The sequence below is a fragment of the Eulemur rufifrons genome, chromosome 7, assembly GCF_041146395.1.
Source record: "Eulemur rufifrons isolate Redbay chromosome 7, OSU_ERuf_1, whole genome shotgun sequence".
NCBI lineage: Eukaryota > Metazoa > Chordata > Mammalia > Primates > Lemuridae > Eulemur > Eulemur rufifrons.
In genome coordinates this window covers 278798561-278817811 of record NC_090989.1, presented here as the reverse complement: position 1 = coordinate 278817811, position 19251 = coordinate 278798561, and the positions used below count along the sequence as shown (strand labels likewise).

Here is a 19251-nt window from a genome sequence, read left to right as displayed (position 1 = left end):
AACCCCTTCCCCTGCTTTTTTTAGCATAACATATGTACGGAACAGAGCACAAAGCCTTTGTGTACAACCTGATGAATGTTTAACAGCAACGGTCAGTCCCCAACCTTTTTGGCACCAGGGACCAGTATCATGGAAGACAATTTTTCCACGGACTGGAGATAGGGGGGTGGGGGTGTGTGTGGTGCGGAGCTCAGGCGGTGGTGCGTAGCCCGTTTCCTAACAGCCACTGACGGGTAATGGGCTGCGGCCAGGGGTTGGGGACTGCAGTTTAAAAGTGAACATGCCCTTAAGGCCAGGAACCAGTGTTGGTTCAGAGCTTGCGTGCCGAGACAAGCACATGTTCATCTGTGTCTGGCTTCTCTCACTCCACATTCTGTGAGATTCATTTAGGTTGTTGCAGGTAGCAGTACTTTGTTCTTTTCAATTGCTGTGTGGTATTCATGTTTAAGTATAAAGCAGTTTATCCATCCTACTACTGGACATTTGGGCTATCAGGACAGCGCTGCTCTGAACATTTTTGCACATGGCTCTTGGCATTTATTCACGTGCATTTCTGTTGTGCATATACCCAAGAATGGAACCGAAGGGTCATAGGGTATTTGAATGTTCAGCTTGATTAGATACTGACAATTTTTAAAATAATTTTCAAGTTTTCACTCCTACCTGCAGTATATGAAAGTTCCCGTTGCTCCCTCATCTTCGATAGTTCTTGGTATTGACAGTTCAATTTTGGCCATTTTAGTGGGTGTATCAAACTATCTCTTTGCAGTTTTAATTTGCATTTTCCTGTTGACTAAAATGATGAGCACCTTTTTTCAGATACTACTGGCCATCGGGATATGTTGTGTAAAATTCTTACAAAATTCTCATTCAAGGCTTTGGATAATGCCTTTTCCTTATGGATCTGTAGTTCTTTCTGTATCCCAGACACAAGTCCTTTGCTGGATGTGTACGTAGGGCAAATATCATCTCTAACTTCATGGCTTTCCTTTCTCTCCCTAAAGGGTTTCCTTTGAAGAAGAGAAGTTTCGAGTTTAACTAAATCTAATTTACCAAACTTTTAGGATTAGTGCTGTCTCCTGTTTAAGGAAGAGGTTAAGGTCCATTTTTTCCACAAGGATCTCCAATTGATCCAGAATCATCTATTGAAAAGACCACCCATTCCCGTTGCTTAGCAATGGCATCATAAGTGAGGTGACCACAGGCATGTGAGTCTTGGCTACATCCTGAAAGTTCTATAGGTGACAGGAACCACTAAGAACATCCCACCTTACAGGGCATCCTGCCCTCCTACCGGCCCCCGGCCTCCTCCTTCTGCGCCGCCCTTCTCCAAGTCCACGCCACTGTTGTCTCTCTCCTGGATGACCCCAGTGTCCCCCTAACTAGTCTCCCATCCTCCCCCGATCCCTTCTCCTCACTGCAGCCGGAGTGTCTGATCACGTGGCTCTTCCGTGTGACCCTGGGCCTGGGCCCTGCTGGCCTCTCCGGCTTCCTCCCTCTCTTCCCTTTGCTTTGGAGCTCCAGCCACGCTGGCCTTCTCTCCACCATGCTCCGGGCTCCCTGCCCTCACGGCCCCACATGCACTTCCTTCTGCCAGGAGCAGCCTTCCCCCTTTTCTCAGTCCTACGCACCCCTCAGGTATCAGCCAGGCCACTTTCTCAGACAGGCCTTCTCGGAGGCCCCAACCTAACTAGGATGCCCCATGATGCTATCTTGTAACCACGGTCTGTAATTATATTTCCCTGTGCGATCATTTGTTTTGCCCATGTCCCTCACTAGACCTTGAGCTCTGAGCGGACAGGCACTGTGGGCATCTTGGTCTCTGCTGTCCCCCAGCCTAGGATAGCCCTGGATGGCTGCTGGGGTCACGTTTCCTTACTGAGGGGAGGAGGCAGGCGGCCTGGCTTTACCTTTGCAGAGGAACTGCAGAATAGCTGTGGTGCCAGCGCCACACACCTCCCGTGGAGGGTAGACCATGGACGAGGCGTCGAGGCTCAGCGTCTGCAGACAAAAGGGGACCCCTCTTCACTGCGCAGTTCACTTCACTCCCCAGCACAGTTGGAGACTGCCCGATTCCCTTATTAATTTGTGTGCTTCCTATCCGGCCCCTCTGCCCAGGAGGCAAGTGCCTGAGAGTGGAGAGGGCCGAGCTGTCTGGTTACCCAGCACCTGCGGAGGCCACCAGCAAGTAGCAAGCACTCAGTTCACACCTTTGGATAAATACGTAAGTGAAAAAGAGAAGTTATGGGACAGTATATAGAATATGACTCTCCCTTTGTGAAAAAATATACTCATGCGTTCTCACATTAGTGTATTATAGAAAAAACTTGGAGGAATATGTATCACACTCCAAGTGGCTTCCTCTGGGGGAGGTTCTGGGGTACCATCTACATGAAACGTTTTTTAGTATTTGAATTTTTCTAACAATATACAGTATGTCTTTCTAAGAAATGACAAACATTTATCAGACACACACATGCTTCCGTGTTTATGAAGCCCAGGAAGCAGGGACCCCGGTTCACACACACACATCCACAAGGCTGCCCTGACCCGGTGTGAGTTATTTTGGACTGAGCCCTCCTCCTCCCGACCTCTGACTTCCCACAGGCCCTCTGACCCCTCCGAGTGCGGGCAGGAACTGATATCCTCTATGCCTGCAGGCCAGGGGAGTCCTGGGGCCAGAAAAGACCTGAGAAGCTCTGATTTTACTGCAACACAAGTAGCTGGGTGGGAGGGCAGCTCAGGCCCCCAGCCCTGGGCAGCGGAGCCCTCACATGGTGGGTGCTGAGCAAGTGCTTTGCACAGGGAGTGGCAGACTGCTCCGGGAGGGAGAGGAACTGACTGCCCAGGGGCTGGGGGGCCCAAGAGTGGAAAAACCCCGTGCTGGGACGCTCAATCTGAAGCAAAGTAACCCTACATGGGTACAATTAGTCACTATCAGTACAGCGTGGTGGCTTAAGAGCACAGACCATGGTCTGCACTGTCCAGGATGGTGGCTATATGACATGTGTGGCCATTTACATTTAAAATTTTTTTTTAATTAAGCCAGTCAAACTTAGCAATGGAGGGTTGTAATTTAGCAGTGGGAGGAGGCTGTAATTAAATTTTAATTAATTGAAATTAAATCACATTTAAAGTTCAGGTCCTCGGTTGCACTTGCCACATTTCAAGTGTCCAGCAGCCACAGGTGGCCGGTGGCTACCGCATCGGCAGCGCGGATCACAGAACATTTCCATTACTGGCAGGAGGAGCAGTGACTGGACACAGCCGCGCCAAAGATGCACAGCCTTGGCTTCAGATTCCAGCTCTTCAGTCCCAGCTGTGTGTCCCCAAACAGGCCACTTAGCTTCACTGAGTTGTGGCTCCCTTAGAGCCAAACAGTCACGGTGTCACTGACCTGGTGGGCTGTTTAATGGGTAATATGCCTGACATCTGAAGAAGATCTTGCGCACAGTATGGCCTTCGCTAAGAATGGCTGCTGCTGTTCTCTCATTCTAAAAAAAGGTTTGTCCCAGGTGCCACCAAGAAGCTCAAAAGACTTTTTTAGATATCTCAGGATAGCTTCAGGATTAGAAACACGTGCTCCAAGCTGCATTGTCTAAAATGGTAGCTGCTGAGCACCCGTGCTAGTTAAATATAAATGAATTAAAATTCAATAAAATCAGACTTTTAGTTCCTTGGCCATACATACTGGCCCATTCCAAGTGTTCACTAGCCACACATGGCTAGTGGCCACTGCTTGGGACAGCACAGGCATTGAACATTTCCATCACTGCAGAAAGTTCTAGTGGGCAGCACAGAGAATAAGCCTGGGTTGGCGGGTCTCCCCAGCCTGCCCTACCTCAGGCTGGCCACCAAGGCAGGAGGTGTCCAGCCCTGAGGTCAGTGAGCTCCCTGTGGTCCATCTCTGTGCCCACCAGCCCACTGTGACACCGACGCCTCTGCTTAGCATCTGGCCTGAGACAGGTGCTCTACTGATGGATCCAAGAGGACTGTGGGACGCCCGGCCAGACTGCTCATCACTGTATGGGTAAGGCCGTTCTAGAAGCCAAGCAGCACAGGATGGGGAGCACGGGCACCAGTTCAGACCACCTGATTTACCCCCACCTCTGCTATTGCTAACTGTGTGGCCCTGGGGCAAGCTCCTTAAACCGTCCGTGTCTGTTTTGTCACCTGTACCATGGTATTTGCCCCACAAGACTTCTATGAGGATGCAGAGAGCTATCGCAGAAGTGCCCGCCCTCAGAAAGCACTGGATAAACGTGTGCCACCTGTTGTCATGGCTGTTAAAGCCCACCTTCCCTAAGCAGGCCGCCTCGTGTCAGCATCTGCTCTAGGCTGAATTGTGTCCCTCCCACCCAAACTCATATGTTGGAATCCTAAGCTCCCATACCTCAGAATGTGACTGTACTTGGACATAGGGTCTTTAGGGAGGCGATTAAGTCAAAAAGAGGTCATTAGGGCCGGGCGCGGTGGCTCACGCCTGTAATCCTAGCACTCTGGGAGGCCGAGGCGGGTGGATCGCTCGAGGTCAGGAGTTCGAGACCAGCCTGAGCAAGAGCGAGACCCCCGTCTCTACTAAAAATAGAAAGACGTTATATGGACAACTAAAAATCTATATAGAAAAAATTAGCTGGGCATAGTGGCGCATGCCTGTAGTCCCAGCTACTCGGGAGGCTGAGGCAGTAGGATTGCTTAAGCCGAGGAGTCTGAGGTTGCTGTGAGCTAAGCTGACGCCACGGCACTCTAGCCTGGGCAACAAAGTGAGACTCTGTCTCAAAAAAAAAAAAAAAAAAGAGGTCATTAGGCTGGGCCCTAACGCAGCGCGATTTATGTCCTTCTACGAAGAGGAAATGTGGACACAGACATGTACAGAGAGAATATGGCAGAAGACACAGGGAGAGGATGGTCATCTACCTGCCAGGGAGAGAGACCTCGGAAGGAAACAACCCTGCCAACACCGTGATCCTGGACTTCTAGCCCATAGAACTGTGAGGAAATAAATTTCTGTTGTTTAAGCCCCACCACGCCCCCCCGGCCTGTGCTACTTGTTACGGCAGCCCGCACTGACTGACACAGGGGCCCAGGAGTGCGGCCCCGCCCAGCTCTGAGGAAACTGAGTCTCTGCACTGCCCAGCTGAGGCCCAGCCCCTGGCTCCCTCCCTCCTTCCTTCCCAGCTTTCTGGGTTCTTTATGATCTGGGCCCTCCAGGCACAGCAACTTCCAGCCACATCGCTTCCTCACCCTTCCCCGAGATACCCTCTGCCTCCCCACCTCCTGCCTCCTGCACCGGGGACGCTGCTGTCATCCATGCCTGCTTTTCAAAAATCTTATTCTTCTTTCAAGGTCTGGCTCAAATACCACAACTTTCATAAAGTGTTAGCCTTGTCCAGATTCAGCATTCTCTCCTCTTCACTCCGGAAGTATGTTTTTCTGCCCCCATTATGGTAGCAAATGTTGACACACTGGTCTCTCCATAATCAGTTAAGGACCATGCCTTGGGATCTCTGTGACCCCGGCACTCCGTGACAGGGCAGGCACTCAGGAATGTGCAAGGAGGGAAGGTGGGCTCCCCACTTACCTCCAGGGTTCGAACATGAGCCAGCATCTGTGGCAATCTCTGAATCTCGTTTTCACTGATGTCAAGAGTCCGTAAGCTCCGAAGTTCCCCCAAGGTATCTGGAAGCTCCTTCAGCTTGTTGTCTGCAGAGAGCCCAATGGCACAGCTCAACACCCAAAGCCCTGTCACCAGCTTCCTGCCTGATACCCGCTCGGACTCTGACCTCTTGGGCATGTGCCAGGTCCCAGGCCCTGAGTCTGTGAGTAAGAACATGAAGGTGGAGCTTCAGTTCAAGTTCCCACTCTGCCACTTACTAGCTGAGTAGGTGATACCTAACCTTACCTCCCTGGGCCCAGCACACTGCCTATCACAGAGAAAGTGATTAATAAATGGGGTGCCACCATTTTTATGATTATTCACACATTATAGTTAGACAGGCTGAGGCATTCTGTGCAGAAAGTGCTGAAGGGCAGGGAGAAGATGAGGAAGAGCTGGGGTCTGGGGAGGCAAGTGCTCTTCTGAGGGCAAGGAGCCTGCAGTGGAAGCTTGGTTCTGTCACGATCGCACTGGGTAGTGCAAGCACCACACACTCATTTTCCTCGTCTGTGAACGGGACATCACCACTGCCCTCGTGGACTTGTCCTGAGGCTCACCGCGTTGCTGAGCGTGGGTGCGCTGTTCGCGGAGCATGAAGCCCTCTCAGAACTGTTACTGTGGCTCCTCAATCGCTGTCGCCCAATCAGTCTGCCACCACCCATTATTATAAATATGAATTGCTGAGTCTCAGAGGCTGGGCTGCCAATAGTGTCTCCAGTCTGGCAGGGCCCTGGCTCTGAGTTGTCACAGCAACCCTCCAGACAGCCTGTCACTGGTTACCATTGATACAGACCAATCTAGTAGGTTGTCAGTCCAGTTTATAACCACACCTGGGGACTAGCTGCCCTCATGCTCAGTGGCTCCCAAGTGGAGCACCCTGTGGATCCAGTGGGGACAACCCAAGCTGACCGAGGGTCACAGGGACAGGACTCCCTGGCCCCCCTACCTTTAACATTGAGAGTCTGGAGCTGGATCAGGTTCCCGATGGAACGTGGGAGATGCGTCAGTTGATTCCTTTCCACATTCAATACCTAAGAGGGAAGAAGAAATGACATGGGAACCCACACACAGACCACAGGGACTATCACTGCAGCCTCACCCCTGCTTTCGGCCAGGCCATATCCGGGTACCACACACACACACCTTCATCTCCTCCCGCCAGCCCTGTGAGGAAGATATAGATTGTTACAATCCCATTTGAGATATGAGAAAGCTGGGGGTCAGAGTGGTGAAGTCATGTGCTCAAGAGAGCAAAGCTAGACCTCGAACCCAGTCCTGGCTAGGTTCCATCATCTATACCAACTACGAAACGCTCACTAACTCTCCCCAATCACAGAGGGAGGAAGGAGACTAACAGACTCAGGGGTCTGGGTGAGGCAGCACCTGATGAGGCTCTAGTCACCCCAGTGCTGAGGAAGAGGAAACCCAGCTGCACAAAGACGTGTGACGTGCCCAGGGTCTCCAGGCCTGCAGCCAGTGGTGCTGGCATTGGAACTCGGGCTTATTGGATCCCAAAAGCCGTGCTCCCTCCAGGATGTGGCACCTTGAGGGGGATGAGGCCAATAGGATGACACACTAAGTGGCCATTAAAAGAGATACAATGGAAAGCTAAATAGCCAATAAAAATAATGTGGAGATGAATATCTGATGAACCAAAGGACGTTATGTGTTATTGTCAGGTACCCCAAAATCACAAACAGTGAACACAGCAATTCTATAAAAATATACATATAAGGCGGGGCGTGGAGGCTCACGCCTATAATCCTAGCACTCTGGGAGGCCAAGGCGGGAGGATCGCTTGAGCTCAGTAGTTCCGGCCAGCCTCAGCAAGAGTGAGGCTCCATCTCTACTAAAAATAGAAAAATTAGGCTCACACCTGTAATCCTAGCACTCTGGGAGGCTGAGGCGGGTGGATCGCTCGAGGTCAGCAGTTCGAGACCAGCCTGAGCAAGAGCGAGACCCCATCTCTACTAAAAATAGAAAGAAATTATATGGACAAGTAAAAATATACAGAAAAAATTAGCCGGGCATGGTGGCGCATGCCTGTAGTCCCAGTTACTCGGGAGGCTGAGGCAGAAGGATTGCTTAAGCCCAGGAGTTTGAGGTTGCTGTGAGCTAGGCTGACGCCACAGCACTCACTCTAGCCCCAGCAACAAAGCAAGACTCTGCCTCAAAAAAAAAAAAATAGAAAAATTAGCCAGGCGTCATGGTGCACACTTGTAATCCCAGCTACTCAGGAAGCTGAGGCAGGAGGATCGCTTGAGCCCAGATTGAGGTTGCAGTGAGCTATGATGACATCACTGCACTCTACCTGTGATGACAGAGCGAGACTCTGTTTCACAAAGAAAAACCAAACCCCAATATATATATACATATGCATATAAAAATAAAGTCCCCAAGACCCTAGCCAAGGCATTTACTGTGGCTCAAAGTCGTGGCAATTACTACTATTTTGCCACATGTTCTCTGTGTGACCTTCAGCAAGCTACAGTTATCTCTCTGGACCTCAGTTTTCTCTTCTGTAAAATGTGACAATATCACCTACATCTTGGAGTTGCTCATTCAAATGCCTTCTTGGTCTTCTCCATGTGCTGGGCAGCGTGCTAGGTGGAGGTGCCACCCTCACACAGACTGCATTTCAGTCAGGGTGACAGTCAGTGAGCCGGTAGACACATAAATAGGGACTACAGACCGCCGCTGTGCTCTCAGGAAATAGGCCAGGGTGGAGACAGATGAGTTAGGGGGCTCCACTTAGGGAGGTCAGCGGAGGATCTGCAGAGACGTCTGGCCTAAGAGATGAAGGATGAGCCCTGCAAACAGCGCCAGGAAGAGCCACTCGGGTGGAAGGAAGGCCTGCAGGGGTGGGGCTCAGAGGGACAGAGGGTTGAGGGGCTGACTGCAGCCAGCAAAGGGGAGACAGTAGGAGGGGAGACTGGAGAGATGGGTGGGGCCCATCGGATGGGGTCTTGGGGGTCCTAGTGAAGACAATGGGCTTCAGTCTAAATGCAGTGGGAGGCCACTTCTTCCTCTGTAAAATGGGGCCACGTGAACTCCTGCCTCACAGGATGGCTTCACCAGGTAAAGCAAGGGACAGGCTTGGCTCAGGGCTGGCACGGGGCGAGCACTCAGTAAGCGCAGGGGCTACTGCTGACAGCGGTTAGAAGTGAGACGTGAGTCAGAGTGCTGAATTCATCATTTTTAGGAGGTAGACTCACTGGGTGCTTGTTTTCTGTAAAACTCATGATGAAATCCCAAAAAAGAGATGCCAAAGATATGGTTGAGAGACACCCACAGCCCAGTCTGCAACAGCAAGGGTGTCCTTTGGGTGTCTCAAGAGCAAAGGGGAGGGTGGAGCTGGCGCCAAGTGCAGCCTGCTTCTCCTGGCCAGCACAGCCAGAACGTTCCAGGCTCGTGTGACTGCAATTTCTCACTTAGGCGATCAGAGGTAGTTTCTGTCTCCTGCAGCCATACCTGGAGGGCTGTCAGCTGCCCGATATCGTCAGGAAGGGATGTCAGCTGATTGTCGTGGAGATCCAGAACCTGCAGAAGGAGACACCCATCAGTCACCCCTGAGATTCCAGGTTCCAGAGTGGCCAGAAGGTGCCTCTCTCTTGAAACAAAGAGCACCCAATCCCACCGACCGGAGTTAACCATGGAAAGCACCGTGACGCCTGTGCTGCCAGGCCTGGCTCTGCGCGTGCACGTCCACTCTCACAAGCTCACGTCCACGTGGAACACCTCACACATCCGTGAATACGTCCCAGCCCCCATCCTAGAGGGGCTCGAGGTCAGGAGGGAATCCACCCACATCTCCTGGACATCTGTCCCCTTCCTCCACGTCTGGGGCCATCAGTTTCCTTGCTCTGCTGGTTTACCTGCCATGAGTTTGCCATCTGCCTTTCCACCTAGTGTGTTAACTCCCAAGGGCGGGGCCTGAGGCTGGTCATCTTTGCCACCCCACCAGAGCGCGGCACACAGAAGTGCCCTATAAACCACGTAGACCACATCCCAGACTGACTATTCCATCAGGCGTGTGTGGCATACACTTTAACAGAGGAGGGTCAAAAGGAGCAGGGAGTTCGGCTGCCATCTGGAACACCATGCAGAGCCCCGGACGCCTGGGCGGAGGGCTCAGTACCTTGATGGTTGCGAGACTCAGGAGGCTGCAGGATTTGGGCAGCAGGGAAGTGAGGTGGTTTGAATGGACGATCAACACCTGCGTGGAAAAGAGTTGAGGAAGGGCTGAGGAAGAGTGGCAGGCAGGGCAGGCTGAGCACTCACAGCCAGCGCAGGGCAGGGTGCACAGTGGCCCTACCACACCCCACACCCCGGCATCTCTGCTCTCCCAGACGCTGTTAACAGAGGACACAGGTCAGAATCATGGAATCTCCAAATGTGGAATCAGATGACCTCCCTTAAAATCTGGAACTTCAAGGGTGAAAGGGACCTTAGAGTTCTAACTCAACCTTCATCCTGAGAGGAGATCCCCCTGCAGCCGTCCTGATCAGAACCTTCCCCAGTATCAGCCTCTTCCCGTGGAAAATAGAGAATAATAAGTGCCTGCCTCCAGGACTGTCAAAATGATTAAAGAAACCAACGGACAAAAAGTCCTTGGCTCAGGGCTGGCACATGGTCCAGTGCTCAAATCCGGGACATCTATTGTTATTTTTCTTAGGCACTGACTGCTGCTTTAATACTTCCAGTGACAAGGAGTTCACTACTCTGTTGGTAATGAATACTTTTTACCTATCTTCATTTAGATACTTCATTTAGAGCACTCTTATCTATCTGCGTTCAAAGCTGCAATGCTTTTCTGAAAAATCCTTCATTCATTCCCCTGCTAATCTCCCCTGCATGACCGGAATGAAATGAGTGTCCAGTATTATTAACACTAGGGTTAATCACACTTCCTATATGGCAGGTATTACACTCAGCACACATATACCACTACCTAGCTAGCTATCTACCACTCAATTAATTGTCACAACACCTCTGAGAGAGTGGAACTGTGCATGTCCTCATTTCACAGATGAAGAAACTGAGATGTAAGAGTTTAAGGAAGTTACCCAAGGCATGGGGCCAGTGAGGGTCAGAGCCAGAATGTGACCCAGGGCTGTCCAGTCCCAAAGCCTACTCTCCTATCTGTGAAAACACCTGCTGCAGGCCAAAAGGGTGAGAACCACAGAGAAGGGAGGTGTCTGTGCCAAGACAGCTCCTAAAAGTCCCACGTTTGAAAACATGGTTTCAAACAAGCGAATGTGCAGGAAGCAATTCTCTGAAAGTGAAGCTCCATCTCACCTTCTTCTGTAGAACTTTGCATGTTGCAAAAGCTCCAAATGGAATCTAAGACAAGATAAAGAAGAGTAAGTGTCTCTCCTCCTGCCAGTTTTTAATTTGTTCTCTGAGTGGCATTCATGTGAGGGAGAGCCAGGCAGGAGGGGGAAAAGCGGGCACAGGCACCAAGTGCTGCTGCAAAGAGCAGTGCTCAGCCCAGGGGCAAGGCTGGTAAGCAGCAGTGCTGGGAATGTGGTCGGTCCCCTCAGTCAGCTGGCAGGAGGCTGCCCTGTCCCATTTACCTCGCCCCCATCATGAACCCCACCAGGGGCCGGAGAATGCCAGAGCCTTCCAGGACCCCAGGAATCTGGGGTACATTTTCTAATCAGACTCATTGACTCTTGGAGACTATGCTGAGGCCAACAGATCATCTCAATTCTTTTGGACAAGAATGAAATCTAAGGAAACAGTTCTTGACTAGTGCTTCTGGCCTTTTTAAAGCCCACATCTGTTTTTCCCAGGGATATGTGATTCAATAAAACAGGACAGACCGAACTCACAGCCAGAACAGTACCCTCACTTTACCTCTGAGAGCTCACATTTAGAGATGTCAAGAATGTCATCTGCCCCAGCTTCTTTTGCCTAAAGATAAAAAGGACTTTTGAAAAAGTATTCTAATAAAGCATCCTTGCAGAGTGGAGAAATAAGGCAAAGAAACATAAAATTAAGGAGCTACAAGGGTCCATAGACACTGTCTGGTTCTGCTAGTCCATTCGGCAGGTGGACCAAGGGTCCCTGCTTTCCCAGAGCTTGAGGTCCAGCAGGGAAGAGAGACTGAACAAGCAATGACAAGTATGCTCAGTCTAGGAGGGAAGTGCTCTTGACAGGGGCCTCACTCGTGGGGGCTGAGCCAGGTATTTCTCGTGGTGGTAGGGGAGGCAGATGGGAGGAAGTCCAGCTTGTTTGGGGGCAGTGTGGAGCCCTATTTCCTGGGGCAGAGGAGGAGATGGGATGGAGTCAGAGGAAACCCACATTCCCTCACCAGACACATCTGATATTCCAGGCGTTTCCGAGCCTCCTCACTGGGTTTCCGCTTCCGGAAGAAGAGTGGCATCTTTCCCTTTTCCCAGAGCAATCTTCAGGACACTGGGGCACAGGAGAGAAGTTAGGGCCTGGGGAATGTGTCACAGCCCCCCATCACCCAGGACGGGTAGCACAGTGACACAGAGCATGCAGCTAGTCTGCAGGGGCTGTGTCTGTCTCATCCTTCAATCTGTGCCCTGAGCCCCACACAGGTGTGCAGTACTCTCTGTTTCCCCTTCCTGAGCTTGCCAGAAGTTCCCTCAGGGCTTTTCCAGGGATGTTCTTTGAGGACTTTAACAGACTCAGCTGATGAATCACTGCTACCCCCGAAACACTGTCAGGGCGGCATCAGCAGAACCAAACCAGAGCCAGCCACGACCATGGGAAGTTCAAGCCCATCATAACTAAAGAGATCTCTGAGCTAACTAAAAGCCAAAAAGTAGTCCTCGCAGTTACTATTACATTTGATTTTCACCATATCCCTGTTTGGAGTGAAGAAACAGATCCTTATTAAGTTCAGTGATCTGGTTATACAGCTTGAATTGTAGCAAAACCAGCCTGTGTCTCTGGTCTTTCCAGTCCTGGTCCTGTGGAGTTTGCCCTTCCTTGGTGCTCACATAACTTGGCACACAGGAAATACACAGAACTCAGAAGCGAGGTGCTCACTGCCTGCCCAGAATCTGCAAATATCAGTGCTTAATAAGGACAGCTATAGGCCAGGAAGCAAATATCCAAGGAAGTGTATGGCTAACAGGACAGGCTCTGGGATGAAATATAACTGGGTTTGAATCCAAGATCTGCTGCCCATCAACTGCATCACCTTAGTTCACTTCTCAGAGCCTCAGTTTCCTCACTGGTAAAGTGTGAGTAGTAATGCTACCAACAGTGGGTTCTGTGAGGATCCAATGATTTCATACATGCAGAGTACATGGCACAGTACCTCGCACATAATGAGCACTCGATAAATGTCAGCCACAAAGCACCACACATGAAACAAACATTGATTCAGGGCCTACCACAGGAGCTAGGGGAGAAGAGGCTTGGGGAGGAGATGCAGTTGAAGACACACCCAGTTCTCAGGGGGAGGGGTAGAGATCACAGTTCTGTGCCTGTGGGCATTAGCTGTGTGGAGAGGTGGCCAGGCCTGCAGAGCCAGCTAGGGGCCCTCTTGTCAACCCCCCTGCCAGCAAGATTGGAGAACGGTTTGCAAACAGCTGTCCCCCATCCCTCCCTGATGACTAGCACTTACCCTCTGCTCCCAATGACCAGCCCTCCCCTTCTCCTCCCCAACCACCCAGCCATGACCATAGCTCCCGCATCCCTCCTAGAAGATCAGTTCATTCCAATCTGCCCCCAGATGTCTATCCCTCATCCCTTCCCTCCCCACGACGTCCAGCCCAGATGGGGAGAGTCACACCCATCCCTCCCTGGCTGGGGTGGGCAGTGGCCAACCTGGCTTTGTGGAGGGCCCCCACGTTTCGACCCTAGGGTGGACCCGAAGGCAGGCTGATCACTCAGAGGGCTTGGTCATGGACGCGCGATCGCAGATCACCCAGCACGGGCCCGGCAGAGCCAGTCTGGTCTTCTCCAAACGCAGGAGCTGGGGACCAAAACTCACAATTTCAGAAAGTCATGCAGACCAGGATGACGAAGTCTGAGACTCTGGGAATCGCGGAATCTCAGAATTAAGAGTTGGACTGGGTTTAGACTGGAACAGATTGTTTTGATAACTAAAATACACACACCACGAAGGGGTTAGAGGGGGCCCAGGGTCGCCGAGGTACTGGGGTGCCAGAATGGGGGTGCGGACGCCTCAGGGGAGGGGCGGGGCTCTAGGATTGGGTGACAGGGACCCCAGGGTGACCCTCACAACAAGCGAGCAAGGGGAACAGCAAGGCCCTGGATCTCGGGAGCAGACCCCTCTTCCCTGACTCCTCCGGGGCGAACTCCCCGAACGATCCTCCCTTCCGAATCCCTAGCCACAGCTCACCGCGGTGCCGGGCTCTCTCCAGCCGCCAGCCTCAGGCGCCTGCCCACAAGAAACATGACGGCAAGGGCGTCGCTGGGAGGCTGGGCGGAGACGACAGATCTCGCGAGAGCGGCGCTGTCCTGCCTATATCCGGCGTGGTCTGCACGCCTTCCGGCCTTTGGGTTTTCGGCTCGGAGGAGGCCAAGGTGCAACTTTCTTCGGTCGTCCCGAATCCGGGTTCATCCGACACCAGCCGCCTCCACCATGCCGCCTAAGTTCGACCCCAACGAGATCAAAGTCGGTGCGTGCTCTAGCTGCAGCCGGGGCTGCGGGATGGAGCCTCCCTCGCCGCGACCCCCGCCGCGCGTTTAAAGCTTTCCCGTGTGGGGCCCTATAGCCTCCTAGAGGCCTTTCCCGTGCTATGCGGTCCTGGCCGAGTCTCTTAGCATTTCTGGGCCTCACTTTCCCCTCTTGTAAATGGGGAGGGAGAACCGTACGACCTATGGCGGCTTGGCAGCCCGCAAGCCCTAGGGTAAGGCTTGTCTCCGCGCGTTCCTGGCCCGGGACTGGGATCGCCGACGGCCGGGGCAGTTTCGGGAAGGGCAAAGGATAGTGTGACTTGCCGGGAAAGATGAGAAGAGAGAGCCGTGGCTCCCTCTGTAGACGCACTAATCCTTCCTTTCTCCCAGTGTACCTGAGGTGCACCGGTGGCGAAGTCGGTGCCACGTCTGCCCTGGCCCCCAAGATCGGCCCCCTGGGTCTGGTAAGTCATCCCCGCTAAGGGGCGTTTCTTCATTTAATGTGAGAGCAAAGTTAACATATTAACTGCCATGTGAGTTGTATTTAATTCATGCTGTTTTTGAGCCTGGGACCTCGCGAAGCGTGTGTAACTCACACGTCTCTTCACCTTGGGAGCCGCGTGAACTATTTTTCAAATTGCATATAACTCACAGAAAATAAAAAACAAATTTTTCATTAAATTAGAAAGCATCGTTTGGTTTTCCAAGTTTTTATTCTATTTTTGTAATAAAACACCGTGGCCCCTGGGAGAAAATATTTTTTTCTAGTGTGGCAGTCAGTGTGTTAAACTCCGGCTGTGCAGACACCCCTACTAGACCTGAATCAGGGAACTAGCAGGAGGTACCATGGGAAGATCATACCTGAAAAACCGAACACAGTCCCTTGAAGTTGGAATTGCTGTCCACATATCTCTTACCTGCTGTTTTTGGTGATCCTGAGGGATGGGCCCGAAGAGGTCAAGTCAGAGTTTTGAAGTCAGGAGTGGCTTAGCGATAGTAGGCAGCCTATTTAGTGTTAGTCTGCATTTCCTGGCCAGGGAAGTGGGGTGTGGGTGAAGATCCTGGTGAGCATTTACAGCTCTGTAAACATAAACCTAATGGTTAATATGACAAGCTTTACCTAAGACCTATATGGTCACCAGCCTCCGGCCTGCTTCACCTCCATGTTGTACTCTTATTGAACTTGCAGTTCCCTGAATACCACTAGGCAGTTATTCCTTAGGCAGTGCTTCCTTGTCCCAAATGTTCTTTCCCCTTGGTCTTGCTTAACCAGTGTCTTACTGCTCCCTACCTTGGCCCTTAGCTAAGATGGCACTTAAGGGACACTTAGCTTCCTGTTTAGGCTAATGGTAACTAGGAAATAGTTTCAAAGTAGCAAATGCCCAAATGCCCTTCCCCACAGATGGGCTTGTATTGGTCTGACACGTGAACCTAAGACCTTGAAAGTTCCTTAGGTGATTCTACTGTAACCAAGGTTGAAAACCCTGAATTTGCCACATGGGTTCTTATGAGGGAGTCAGCAAGTAAGGGACTTGGCCCAATTGTGGCCCTGAGCCAGCAGCTTACAGCCTTGGACAAGACTTAAGGCCCAGCATCACTTTCTCAGTTTATACTATGGTGATAGCTCTGCTTTGATCAGGAAGCTACCCTTACTTACTTGGGCACCTTACTTAGGTGCTTCAGCCAGCTTCCTGTGTACTCAATAAGATTCGGGGTGTTGCTAAGTGAGAAGTATTGGGCAGGTTTTAAGGCTGTGGTTCAACTTTGGGCACAATATGATTACATACCTTTATTTCTACAGTCTCCAAAAAAGGTTGGTGATGACATCGCCAAGGCAACCGGTGACTGGAAGGGTCTGAGGATTACAGTGAAACTAACTATTCAGAACAGACAGGCCCAGGTATTTACTTCTTATGCTTGCTTTGAGGGAGGGCAGAGAGGTACAACCCTCTGGGATTCCTGGGGAGAGAGCTTCTGTCACCAGTGGTGAGCAGAGAGCAATTTTTGTCTTGGTGGGAAGGCTTTGTCAAAGAATGTGGACCTTAGGGCAAAGACATGTCACTTGTGTGACATTGGGCCAGCCATGTAATCACGTTTTTAGATGGTGAAAATTATTTGAACAAGCACGGTAAGCCCAGTGTCTGGCCGATGGTGTCAGAGAGCCGATGCACGTGGCAGTATTGGTTGTCATACAGTGGTGGTATTGTTCACTGGAGGTGGGATAGCTCATTTACGTCAAGAATCTCTTCTCCAGATTGAAGTGGTACCTTCTGCCTCTGCCTTGATCATCAAAGCCCTCAAAGAACCACCAAGAGACAGAAAGAAACAGAAAAACAGTGAGTTGCCTTTTCCCAGGATTTGTTTCAGTAGTGGTTGTGATTGATGCTATGTGCCCAGTGACTGGTACATGGCTACGCTTTCCCTTTAATGAAACCCAGGGTTGGTTTGGGTGGATTGATTGGGTGGTTATTTGGTTAAGGCTGTTAGAGCTAGGCAATACCAAACCATGCCAGGTAGCTTTCCCCAGTCCTGTGTAGTGCAGGTGCCATTGACAGTGCATGCTAGAGGGAAAGGTCAGCAGACAGGGAAGCCACTGAGAGCACTGCCCCTTTAAGCAAGAGACCGCATGCTGCTGGTGGATACTCTGGACAGCTTAAGCCATACCCATAGTTTAAGCTTGTCATTTCTCATCTCTAAAACGTAAGGTCCTTGCCATGTCAGATTGGTGAGGACTTTGATTTGTCCATAGCCACCCGCCACTGCACCTACCAGTTCTGTTGGCAGGTGCAATCCAGTGGTGAGCTGATACTAAACCCCAGCTTAGGAAACAGGGTTGTTCTTCATGTGGATGACTCTGTGCCGAAAGCATGGGAACAGCTAGAAATGGGTGGAGGATGTAACATGATCTGCCTTGCAGGCTGTGACAGCTTTTGCTCTTTTTTCTTTTCTTCAGTTAAACACAACGGAAATATCACTTTTGATGAGATTGTCAACATTGCCAGACAGATGCGGCACCGATCTTTAGCCAGAGAACTCTCTGGTAAGAACAGGATGATACGTAATTACTTTCATTGTAGTTGGGTGTTTTCACCAAGTGGTTAGCATTCTTCCCATTCAAAGAGGACTTGGTAAGACCCAGTTTGGGATGTGGTGTTCTCTAGTATTGAAGGGGATGGCTTGAGATCTTGAGCTGGATGTGTCTGGGCATCAAGGGATCCATGGAGACTTTGCATTCAGGGTTTATGCGGCTAGATGGAGCTCTAAGCTTTGTATTGGGGGTCAGGGATGGCAGCCCTTCCCTGCCTGCTGAGAGAACTCAAAAGCAGCCCCCCGCCACTTGTCTGAGGATTGTGAGGGAGGAGAGGCAGCACCAGATGGCACTTTTTCTTTACTACAGGAACCATTAAAGAGATCCTGGGGACTGCTCAGTCTGTGGGCTGCAATGTTGATGGCCGCCACCCACATGACATCATAGATGACATCAACAGTGGTGCAGTGGAATGCCCAGCTGTAAGTGACTCTTGTACCAGTTTCATTTGGTTGGATAGGGTGAACGCTGGGGAGAGGGGAGGTATCTAATGTATTTGGAGATAAGCTGGAAAGTTATAGAAGTGGTTAGTTTGGCTGGAAGATTATGTTTTTAAATTCCCCTTTTACTGATAGAGCTTTTTTCTTTTCTACAGAGTTAAAAAGTACGAAGGAAAATATTTCAATAAAGGATCATTTAACACACACTGGGCTTTTTGATGTGGTGTCATCTGGTTCCTCCTTTGCAGGGTGGTAAATGGGGCCAAGATGGCAGAACCTATGAAGAAGTAATAATCTGGGCGCCTTGTGGGTAACAAATTTTGTGCCTGTGTGGGGGAGCTCTGGAAAGAGACCTGGAAAGGAAATGCTTTTTGTAGACACGTAGATAACCTGTAGTTCAGCATGAACACCTGGAGAGAAAGCAGCTCTCCATCCCAGACCAACTGAATCTCTGGGTAGGTTGGGGCCCAGGACCCATATTTAAAGCCTTTGCTGGCCACTCCAGTGCACAGCCAGGGTTCAGAACCACTAAGATGACAACGGAAACCTGACTGTCCTTGACTAATCATTTCCTCATGGGAAAGTGAGGTTTGGGTTATTTGCTGTAGTAATTGTAGCTTACCTCTGTAGTTCCCAACCTTTTCTCTAAACTTAGTGCTGTAAACCACCAGACTATTTTCTGACCTTTCATTTTTCCCAAGTCTCATGCTCCCACCTGTTCCTCCTGACCAACTTACTGGAACTTGGGTTTATCATTCCCTTACATTTTTTTTTTCCTCTCCCACCCTGCACTCCCTTAGATGTTGGATTGAACCAACCTCAACACACTTGAGCAAGCTGCACCAGAGCAGCTTGATGCACTACCTGGATAGGGTTACTGAGTACCATGACTGCCCTAAGAACTTGATTTCCCCCACATCACTCACTTCAAGTCATTCATTTTAAGTAGGGTTTTTAAGGCAGATGGAGAACAGGCTTGAGTGGGAAGGACCACCTGCAGTGAGTGGGGACATAATCATTCTGGTGCCCTAGAAAGTACTGTGCCAAGTCACTAAGGAAAAACCTGTGAGTTGCAAGGTAGGACCCAGGCCCAAGTGCAAGGGAAAAGGGAGGAGGCCAGTAGTAAGAATCTGGGTCTCCTAAAGGGAAAGGAAACTTTCATCAGGAAGAGGAGCCTGGTGTAGTTGTGGGCCTACCTGCTTAGGAGCCAAGCATGGCTGTCTCCTCTCCCCATTCTTCTTGCTCCTCCCTGTTCTTCATGGAAAAGCACATGCTTCTTGGGGTCTGCTTTCTCTTCCTAGCAATAACAAGCTCTATGCAGTTGACATGTGGAGACTGGGCCTAGCAGCACTTTTCTGAGGGTCCCCTGCCCAGGGAGATTCTAATATTTAGTAGTTGGCCCTAGAATCCCTTTACTCACCTGTATTCAAGCCCTCTCAAAT

At 50.8% G+C, this 19251-nt stretch overlaps 2 protein-coding genes and 1 non-coding gene across 5 annotated transcripts in view; 2 read left to right on the top strand and 1 right to left on the bottom strand.

Moving 5' to 3' along the window:
* Positions 1 to 14077, bottom strand: part of LRSAM1 (leucine rich repeat and sterile alpha motif containing 1) — a 43298-nt gene extending 29221 nt beyond the window's left edge. Inside the window, exons 1-10 of one of the 3 annotated variants that reach the window (XM_069476808.1) lie at positions 14004 to 14038; positions 13466 to 13613; positions 11973 to 12076; positions 11516 to 11572; positions 10955 to 10999; positions 9795 to 9872; positions 9128 to 9196; positions 6603 to 6687; positions 5582 to 5703; positions 1911 to 2001 (exon numbers count right to left, since the gene is read on the bottom strand). In XM_069476808.1, the coding sequence (XP_069332909.1) occupies positions 1911 to 2001; positions 5582 to 5703; positions 6603 to 6687; positions 9128 to 9196; positions 9795 to 9872; positions 10955 to 10999; positions 11516 to 11572; positions 11973 to 12044 (619 nt within the window). In that variant the 5' untranslated portion in view covers positions 12045 to 12076; positions 13466 to 13613; positions 14004 to 14038. Of the gene's footprint in view, positions 1 to 1910; positions 2002 to 5581; positions 5704 to 6602; positions 6688 to 9127; positions 9197 to 9794; positions 9873 to 10954; positions 11000 to 11515; positions 11573 to 11972; positions 12077 to 13465 lie in introns of all 3 variants that reach the window. The other 2 variants (XM_069476807.1, XM_069476809.1) reach the window with 2 other exon arrangements.
* A 74-nt stretch (positions 14078 to 14151) lies between these two features.
* On the top strand, positions 14152 to 18019 carry RPL12 (ribosomal protein L12). The gene is made up of 7 exons (XM_069474689.1): positions 14152 to 14283; positions 14672 to 14745; positions 16083 to 16181; positions 16536 to 16617; positions 17235 to 17321; positions 17679 to 17791; positions 17965 to 18019. Exons 1-7 carry the CDS (start codon positions 14247 to 14249, stop codon positions 17968 to 17970), a joined length of 498 nt encoding a protein of 165 aa, XP_069330790.1. The 5' UTR covers positions 14152 to 14246; the 3' UTR covers positions 17971 to 18019.
* LOC138388978 (small nucleolar RNA SNORA65) lies at positions 17034 to 17160 on the top strand. The gene has a single exon (XR_011234425.1). It is a non-coding gene; the product is annotated as a small nucleolar RNA SNORA65 (small nucleolar RNA).
* Positions 18020 to 19251: the final 1232 nt, after the last annotated feature.